Here is an 8,708-nt window from a genome sequence, read left to right on the forward strand (position 1 = left end):
AGAGAGAGAAAAAGAAAAGAAAGGGAAGGAAGGAAGGAAGGAAGGAAGGAAGGAAGGAAGGAAGGAAGGAAGGAAAGGAAGGAAGGGGTAAAAGGAGAGAGAGAAAGAAAATAAAGGAAAGAAAGAGAGAAAAGAGAAAGGAAAGAAAAGAAAGGAAAGAAAGGAAGGAAACGAAACTAAGGCTGAGTTTAGTGGTTCATGCCTGTAATCCCAGCACTTTGGGAGGCCAAGGTGGGAGGATCACTTGAGCCCAGGAGTTTAAGATCAGCCTGGGCAACATAGCAAGACTCTATCTCTATTTAAAAAAAAAGAAAAGGAGACTCAGAAATATTACAGCAGCCAAAAATCACACCATTAATAAGTAGCAGAGACACAAAGCCAGGAGGGCTTCTGCCCACACCAGCTCTTCACGCATGCTGCACTTAACACCTCCCAGGACCCCAGACTAGCCCTGCACCCCCACTGACCGTCCTTCAGACGCAGGGGCAGGCCAGCTCCCAGCTCAGCCTCACTGCAGAAGTAGCCGCCACCCTGGGAGTCCCAAAAGAGCCTGTCCTGTGTGTCCTGCAGCCGCAGAGCCCACTCGAGCCACGCACTCTCCTGTGAGGCCTCATACAGGTCCAGCAGGCCCCGCACCACGAAGGCGTAGTCCTCCAGGAAGCCCCAGCAGGGTGGGTTGCTGGAGGACAGGCATTAGGGGAGGGGCTGGGGAGAGTCCCAGGAGAGAGGGCCTTTCCCAGAGGAGGCCCGTTCACACATTTGTTCACTTAACCCTCCAGATGAACCCTCTTGGGCAGGTGCCATCAGCCCACTTCCCAGATGAGTAAATGGGCCCAGGGAGGCTACAAACTCACAGCAAGCACCTGGCAGAGCCAGGACTGGAGTCCACATGGAGTGGAGAAGTAGGGCAGAGGTAAGCTGGGGACGTGTGAGGAGACGAGCCCTCCCAGTCTACCCAGTCCCCAACCTGTGCTCCACAGTCCCCCCAGAGCCGGTGTAGCAGGTCCGCATCAGGCGGCCACTGGCCACATCAAACATGTGCCGCTTCAGGAACTTGGCACCATTGGTGGCATAGTTGATCAGCCTGTCTTGGCCCAGGACAGCCCCGGTCACAGCATAGCCTGACACCATCAAGCCTGGAGCCAGGAGAGACAAGTAGTGGTGAGAAGCTGGCCAGGACCCTCCAGGCAACTCCACCCCATCACCTCGGGCCCCAACACCTCCCTGGAGTCATGGGTGATCCCTGAGATCTTGGGCTCCAAAGCCTGACATGGCAGGGTTCCCAGCCCTTGTGCGTGACCTTGGGAGGGTTACTCAAGTTCCTTAAGCCTCTGTTTGTCAACTGAGAGTAATAACCCTAATAAAGGGAGAGTGAGCATTTAGTAGGTGCTGGACAGACGGGGCTTTGTGAAGGGGGATCCTACAGACAGGCTGGGTCTCAGATGTGCCGCCCCACCATTCCAGGCAGCCAGCATCTTGCTGTCCAGGTGCGGCTTGGGCCGATGCTTCCGGGCCTGGAAGAGCTTCTCCAGCCCTGTGTTGAGCAAGGTCCGCACGGCCTCCACATCCAAGCCAAAGCGGGCAGCGGTCAGCTCCAGCGAGTACCGGACGGTCAGCACATTCTGGCCCTGCAGCTCCCCCTTGGGGTCCTGAGGAGAATGGCCTTTATCTGCGAGCTCACACGCCTGGCAGGCTCCAGGGCCTGTCAGGTGACCCCAGAAGTCCTCACCTGACTGGGGCTGATGTTACCAGCCTCTGTGAGGCCGTAGTGCTTCATGAGGAGCTGGCCTGAGGTCAGCGGCTCGGTGGCGCCCAGCACAGGCTCCGGGAGGAGCTGCTGAACTTCTTTGACTGTCCACACATAGTAGGCGCCCTCTTTGGGCCGCATGCCCCGCTCTGGGGGCGAGTCTGCATCCTCCGCGCTATAGAAGCCTCCGGACTGTGGGGAGGAGAGGGTTGGCTGGCCCCAGTCCACAGGGCAGTGGAGGCGCCAACCCCTCCCATAGCCAGGCCCGCCTGCCACCATGGACACACACCCGGTGGCTCAGGCTCCGAGCCACGTACTGCAGGATGCCTTTGGCCACGTCAGAGTAGAATTCATCACCAGAGATCTAACAAAGGGAAGAAAGGAGACTGAACAGAGGTCACTGGGAGGCCCAGGTGGAAGGGGACAACATTCTCCGAGGCAGATTGGGGATGGAAGTCTGGGTAGTGGGTACATGGGAGGGAACAGGGGATTCAGATTAAGAGGAGCCGCAGTCACCAGTAAGGCCTTGGGAGGGGTAGCCAGAGTGAGATGCCTGTTCTCTGGGCTGGGGTCAGGGATCACCTGGAAGGCCTGCGAATAGGCCACAGCGAGCTGTGCCTGGTCATAGAGCATCTTCTCAAAGTGAGGGACGTGCCACTGGCAGTCTGTGGAGTAGCGGTGAAAACCCTGTACCAGGTGGAATACAAAGCTGGAGGAATACAAAATACAGAGGCTGGAGGACAGCCTCTGCCCCACCCCACAGCCCTCTGCTGCCCCCCCAGGGAACACCCAGTGTCTGTTACCTGCCCCACATGGTCCCGGATGCCCCCGTTGGCCATCATTTTCAGGGTATGCAAGGCCATCTGCTGGGCCCGAGAGCCATCCTGAGTCAGTCGATGGCTGAGCCAATAGGAGAACAGGAAGCTCAGGATCACTGTGGGAGCACCAAGAACATGGGGGTGAGAGAATGGGAAAGTGGGGACAGAGATTGGAGTGGTCAGGAGGCCTTGGGCCAGGCAGAGGCTGGGAGTTCACTCAACAGGCAGTCTCTGAACAGGCTGTGAGGTCAACAGTCAACCCACAGGACAGAAGGTAACAGCCCAAGCCAGAGGTCAGAATATCATTGACTCACAGAGGACCAGAAAGTTACTTGTCCCCCCAGAGCCCAGAATGTCATTAGCCAAGCCAGGGTCACCGGGTCACTGACCAAGTCAGGGGACAGAAGGTCATCATCTAGGTCAAGGTGAGAGGGTCACTGCTGATACCAGCAGTCAGGTCTTCACCAATGGCTACCAACAGGCTAGGGGCAAGGAGGTCACTGCCAGTCAGGAGGACAGGAAGCTACGGGTGAGGCCAGGAGCCAGTAGGTCCCTGACCAGCATAGGAATCAGAAGGCCAAAGCCCGGGCTAAGGCGGGCATGGGGCACTGACCCGGCGTGGGAAACTTGGGGGCCTCGGCGAAGCCACCGTATTCCTCATCGTAGCCCTCGTCCAGCTGCTGGAAGCAGCGATTGTTCATGGTGGCAGCAGAGGGCGGCAGCTGGCGGTCACCCATGCTGATTTCTGATCGGGCCAGTAGGGCAGTGGTGACACGCTGGCTGTTTTCTAGCAGGGTGTTCTTGTTCTGTTTCCACTGCGGGAGGTGGAGGCACACCTGGAGGTCAGCTGGGGAGAGGGGTTCTTCTTTCCTAGTCCCCCACCCTGGTCCCCTAACTCCCCCAGGCACACCCACCTGTTCTCGTATTCTCAGCAACACTGTGCGGAAGCCGACTCGGGTCAAGCCATCCTCAGGAGGGAAATAGGTGCCCCCCACAAAGGGCTGGAGGTTGGGAGTCAGCCACACATTCATGGGCCAGCCCCCACCGCTGCTGGTGGCCTGGCGGAGAGAGGGCGAGGGTGAGGGGAGCTGCCCTGAGCCCATGTGGCGGGCACACTCCCGAGGAGGACTGCTCACCTGCACGAATGTCATGTACACCTTGTCCACGTCGGGCCGCTCCTCACGGTCTACCTTCACGCTCACAAAGTCCTCACTGAGCAGGCGGCCGATCTCCTCATTCTGGAAGGACTCCTCTTCCATCATGTGGCACCAGTGGCAGGTGGAGTACCCGACTGAACAGGGCCATGGGGAGAGGTCAGGGGGCCAGCCACAGGTCTGAGGGAGGCTGGCCAAGTGGCCCTGGCTGGATGGAAGACGTCTTGGCCTCTAGTCTCCTGGAACACCCGCCAGGCCGAGAAGACCCTCCCCCATCCACTGCCACTCCCTGCCCACAACCCCGTATCAGGGAAGGTGGGAGCATTACCTGAGAGGAAAATCGGCTTGTTTTCTTTCCTGGCCTTGTCGAAGGCTTCCTGTCCCCAGGGGTACCTAGGCCCAGCAGGGTGGGGCATCACTCAGTAGCCCAGGGGGTCTGGGAGGGGTCTAGGACCCCAGTGATTCCAGGCAGGGCCCCAGGAGAGTGCTCACCAGTCCACAGGATTGTAGGCATGTTGTAGGAGATATGGTGACTTCTCATGGATCAGGCGGTTGGGGACCCTCTGGGGTGTAGACGAAGGATGGCTTCCCTTCCCTCCAGCAGGCATGGGCGCTGAACTACTGACCGTCGCACTTCGGTCCTTGTCCCGGGAGGAGCTACCCCTGGCGAGGACTGGTGCATCAGGCAAGCCGGGGGCCTCCACCCACCTTATCCCAGGCCCCATTCCACTCAGCACCCCAGTAGGACCCCTGCTCCCAGCCCAACCCACCTTTCTGAACCATGGGGGAGACTGTGGCCTTTGTGCTCCCCCTTATGTTTTTTGGGGGGTGAGGAGAGGTGGCTCATTGGGGGCTCCTTGCCAGGTTAGTCTTCCCCCAACCTCCTGGACCTGGTGGTGGGAAGGATGGCTGTGAGGTCAGGGCGGGTCACAATGGGCAGAATGGTTCTTGGGGCTCCATTCTTACCCCTCCCGGGGCCCCTCCCTGGGCCCTTCTTGGAGCAGCTGCTTGGAGGCATCTCTCTGGCAGGCCTGGGTGTGGCCCCACCGGAAGGCAGCCCACTGTTGGTGGCTGCACAGGCCAAGATCAGTAGGGTCTGGGACTGGACCAGGTGAGGGACAAACAGAGGAAAGAGGACACGGGGACTGCCTCACTCAACGCCCTCCTGCTGGGATTCCTGTGGGGCCAGGTCCTGGGCCAGACCCCAGGACACCTAAGGAATCAGAGACCTCAGGGAGTTCAGCCTGGAAGTGGGCAGTGCAAGCTGACCTAAATAACGAAAGGTCTATGCAGCAATTAAAGGGCTGTAACAGGGCACAGGGTACTATTGGAGAAAGGCCCTTGACCCAGCATCCAGCGCTGGGGTGCAAGGAAGGCTTCCTGGAAGCGGTGTTAGAACAGTCCCTGGGGAGTTGGCACTGCACTGGAAGGAAGGGGAGGGGAGGGAAGGGAAAGAATGAGGACGGGAGGGGAGGGGAGGAGGACCTTATTGCCAGGGCCAGGTCTCAGAAGCATACCGGAGGTGGGGTGGGGGAAGGGCCAGGCATGCAAGGGTGGTCCAGACAGGCACTGGGGACCGGTGCCCGGGAGACCTTCCACTGAGCCCGCAGGCAAGCGCAGGGAGTGCCCGTACCTGCGGCTCGCGGCGAGGCCTACACCGGCGCGGGGTAGCAGAAGGACGCTGCCCAACCAGGCCCGTGCGCCCAGCATGGCTGCTCTGGGCCGTGGGCCCGGCCGCTACAGATAGGAAGGGAGGGCAGGAGACTGTGAGGGGCGGGTTGGGCACCCACGGAGCCGCGGGCGGGTCTTCGCTGGGACTTGGGACAGTGTGGCTGATCTCCGAGCGTCACCCTGCGGCCGAGCACAGAATTGCAGATCAGGCACTCCGGCCTTGGGAGAACCCATTCTGTGCATAAAATTGGGCTCTGCCCCTGCCTGGGGAGGACAGCACTTCTCACGGGAACAAGGAGAGTTGTGGGATCCAGGGCTGGGGGATGCTAGGGCCATGGGATGCCAGAGCTTCAGCTCAATTTGTCCAACCCCTGCCCATTTTACAAATGAGAAATGAGATGCAAGGCGAAGGCGTACCTTGGCCAGGTCCACTAGCTAACAAGCTTTGTTTTTTGCAACCTCCTCATCTCTAGGTCCTACTCAAATCCTACCCACTCCAGGAAGCCTTCCTTAAATAATACTGATGAGCCCATTTTATGTCTCATAGGTTACACATGGCCTTATTGGCTACATTCAGCCAATATCTATTAAGTGTCTGCCGTCTGCCGCTCTGCAAGGCACTGGGTATACAACGGTGGGCAGAGAAAAACAAGGCTCCTGCCCTCACATGGCTCACAGTCTGTTGAGAGCGGCAGATGCTAACTCAACAGCCATACCGATGAATCTATACACACCCACGTGACAAGTCCGTGAGGGTATAACGTAACAAGTGACCTGATCTGGTGGAAGGGGCAAAGGATGAAGCCTTCCCTGAGGAAATCACATTTGTGAAGACATGGAGGATGAGAGGAAGGAACTTAGAGGGCGCTCAGGGGGAGTGCTGGGGAATGAGGCAGAGGTAAGTTTGTGCAAAGGCCGTGTGGCTTTGTCAGTGAGTGAGGGGTGAGCAACTGCAGAAGGAGGGAAGACAGGGAGTAGATGAGGGCAGAGGCAAAATCTTGGAGAGACTAGTGAACTGTGAGAAGGGGATTTTTATTTTTTGAGATGGAGTCTTGCTCTGTCACCCAGGCTGGAGTGAGTGGTGTGATCTCGGCTCACTGCAACCTCTGCATCCTGGGTTCAAGGCTGGTCTTGAACGCCTGACCTCAGGTGATCCATCTATCTCGGCCTCCCAAAGTGCTGGGATTACAGGCATGAGCCACCGTGCCCGACTCAATTTTTTTTTTTAGACGGAATCGCGCTCTGTCGCCCAAGTTGGAGTGCAGTGGTTTGATCTTGGCTCTCTCTTGCTGAGAGAGGTCCTTTGGCTGACCTCCAGCCCTAGGTTCAAGCGATTCTTGTGCCTCAGCCTCCCAAGTAGCTGGGACTACAGGTGCGTGCCACCACGCCCAACTAATTTTTGTATTTTTAGTAGAGACGGGGTTTTGCCATGTTGCCTAGGCTGGTCTCAAACTCCTGACCTCAAGTGATCCATCTGCCTCAGCCTCCCAAGTGCTGGGATTACAGGTGTGAGCCACCGTGTCTGGCCAGAGAAGGGGATTTTTGATGATAGCAGAAGAGAGCTGTTGAAAGCTTTAGTCAGGAGGGTGACCTGGTTGGATCTGCATTTTGGAAAGATCCCACCAGCTTCCCAGTGGAGAATGAACTGGAAAGGTGCAAGAGTGAAAGCAGAGGCAGATAGGAGGCTATAGCAGCACCCAGGGGAGATGGGAGAGTGGAGATGCAGAGAAGGGGATGGGCTGGAGGTCGGTCAAGGAGGAAACGACATCAGGATTGGCAGCGACAAAGAAGGCAGTATCCAGGGTGACTTGGAAGGTGGTACCATTCCCTTAAGAGAGGGCATGGGGTGGGGAGCGGGGACAATTCATGGGGTTCATTGTTGGACCTGCGGGTTTGAGATGTGCACATGGAGACAGTGATGACACTGCTCGGAGCACAGAGGAGAGGCTGTCAGGAGAGAGGATTGGGGGTCTTGACTGTTGAGATCATGTGGGTGTGGAGCTGATTCAGGGAGACCGTGCAGTGGAGCAGAGAAGAGGGCTCAGGTCCAGGCTTGAGTGAGCCTGTGAAAGACACAGATAGAGGCCGGGCGCAGTGGCTCATGCCTGTAATCCCAACACTTTGGGAGGCCAAGGAGGGTGGATCACCTGAGGTCAGGAGTTCAAGACCAACCTGACCAACATGGAGAAACCCCATCTCTCCTAAAAATGCAAAATTAGCTGGGCATGGTGGCGCTTGCCTGTAATCCCAGCTACTTGGGAGGCTGAGGCAGGAGAACTGCTTGAACCTGGAGGCGGAGGTTACAGTGAGCCAAGATTTCACTATTGCACTCCAGCCTGGGCAACAAAAGCGAAACTCCATCTCAAAAAAAAACAAAAAAGAAGAAAGAAAAGAAGAAAGAAAGAAAGAAAGAAAGAAAGAAAGAAAGAAAGAAGGAAGGAAGGAAGGAAGGAAGGAAGGAAAGAAAGAAAGAAAGAAAGAAAGAAAGAAAGAAAGAAAGGCAGACAGACACAGACGGGGAGCAGCCAGGGTGCAAAGGAAACCCAGACAGGGCAACACGCCAGAGACGAAGGACAGTGTCTACATGTCAGACTCCTGAGGGGCCAGCCTGGCTAGGACAGAAAAACGTCTACTGGCTTCAGCAACATGGAGGCCATTGGTGTGCTTAGTGGGCGTCGTTCTAGTGAAGTCAGGCTGAGAGCAGAAGTCGACCAGTCAGCTGAGGAGGAAGAGGAAAGGGAGGGGAAACAGAGAAGATGCATGCTTGACATGAGGGGAAAGATGGGAAGACACTGTCAAGATTGATGGAGCTAATTAAGATACATTTCGATGGGAAGGATTCATTTAAAAGAAAGTGGTGGACGCCATCAAGGATAGAAGAGGTGGTGGTCCCGGGTGGCCCTGAGAATGTGGGGTGTGGCAGGCTGTTGGAGAGGTTGGCTAGCCGGAGGGTCCAGCGGGTGCTCGAAAGAACATGTTCTGGCTAGAAGGAATGAGGTTAAGCTCAGAGAGCCGGAAGTCTGCCTTGAATGTAGAGGAATTTGGGGTGATGACAAACCTCCAAGTGTGACCATGGTGAGGGTCACTGAGAGGTCAAGGGGCCGTAAGGTCCTGGGATAATGGAGCGACTTGAACTTGAAATTGAGGTAAGAGCTGGATGAGAAGACCATGAGCCAAGACCGAAGCATCCCAAAAATGAGGTGGAGTGGCAGCCCCAGGCAGGGAGGAGACAGAATGACCTATGGCACCAACCTCCTAGCAGGAGGGGTCTTGTAGGGAGGGACGCAGGAAGCAAGGCTATCAACCTCTTCTTTGTGG

General features: G+C 56.9%; 1 protein-coding gene across 2 annotated transcripts in view; it reads right to left on the bottom strand.

The window, feature by feature from the left end:
• The window catches only part of SPATA20 (spermatogenesis associated 20), a 9,346-nt gene extending 3,797 nt beyond the window's left edge, over positions 1 to 5,549 (bottom strand). Inside the window, exons 1-14 of one of the 2 annotated variants that reach the window (XM_017853987.1) lie at positions 5,353 to 5,444; positions 4,490 to 4,609; positions 4,212 to 4,382; positions 4,048 to 4,112; positions 3,702 to 3,856; positions 3,480 to 3,623; positions 3,179 to 3,380; positions 2,551 to 2,681; positions 2,330 to 2,434; positions 2,037 to 2,111; positions 1,730 to 1,939; positions 1,457 to 1,649; positions 968 to 1,136; positions 468 to 679 (exon numbers count right to left, since the gene is read on the bottom strand). In XM_017853987.1, the coding sequence (XP_017709476.1) occupies positions 468 to 679; positions 968 to 1,136; positions 1,457 to 1,649; positions 1,730 to 1,939; positions 2,037 to 2,111; positions 2,330 to 2,434; positions 2,551 to 2,681; positions 3,179 to 3,380; positions 3,480 to 3,623; positions 3,702 to 3,856; positions 4,048 to 4,112; positions 4,212 to 4,382; positions 4,490 to 4,566 (1,909 nt within the window). In that variant the 5' untranslated portion in view covers positions 4,567 to 4,609; positions 5,353 to 5,444. Of the gene's footprint in view, positions 1 to 467; positions 680 to 967; positions 1,137 to 1,456; positions 1,650 to 1,729; positions 1,940 to 2,036; positions 2,112 to 2,329; positions 2,435 to 2,550; positions 2,682 to 3,178; positions 3,381 to 3,479; positions 3,624 to 3,701; positions 3,857 to 4,047; positions 4,113 to 4,211; positions 4,383 to 4,489; positions 4,610 to 5,352 lie in introns of both variants that reach the window. The other variant, XM_017853988.1, reaches the window with a different exon arrangement.
• Between the last annotated feature and the right edge of the window lie 3,159 nt (positions 5,550 to 8,708).

Source organism: Rhinopithecus bieti, unplaced genomic scaffold, assembly GCF_001698545.2.
Source record: "Rhinopithecus bieti isolate Rb0 unplaced genomic scaffold, ASM169854v2 scaffold_35856, whole genome shotgun sequence".
Lineage (NCBI taxonomy): Eukaryota > Metazoa > Chordata > Mammalia > Primates > Cercopithecidae > Rhinopithecus > Rhinopithecus bieti.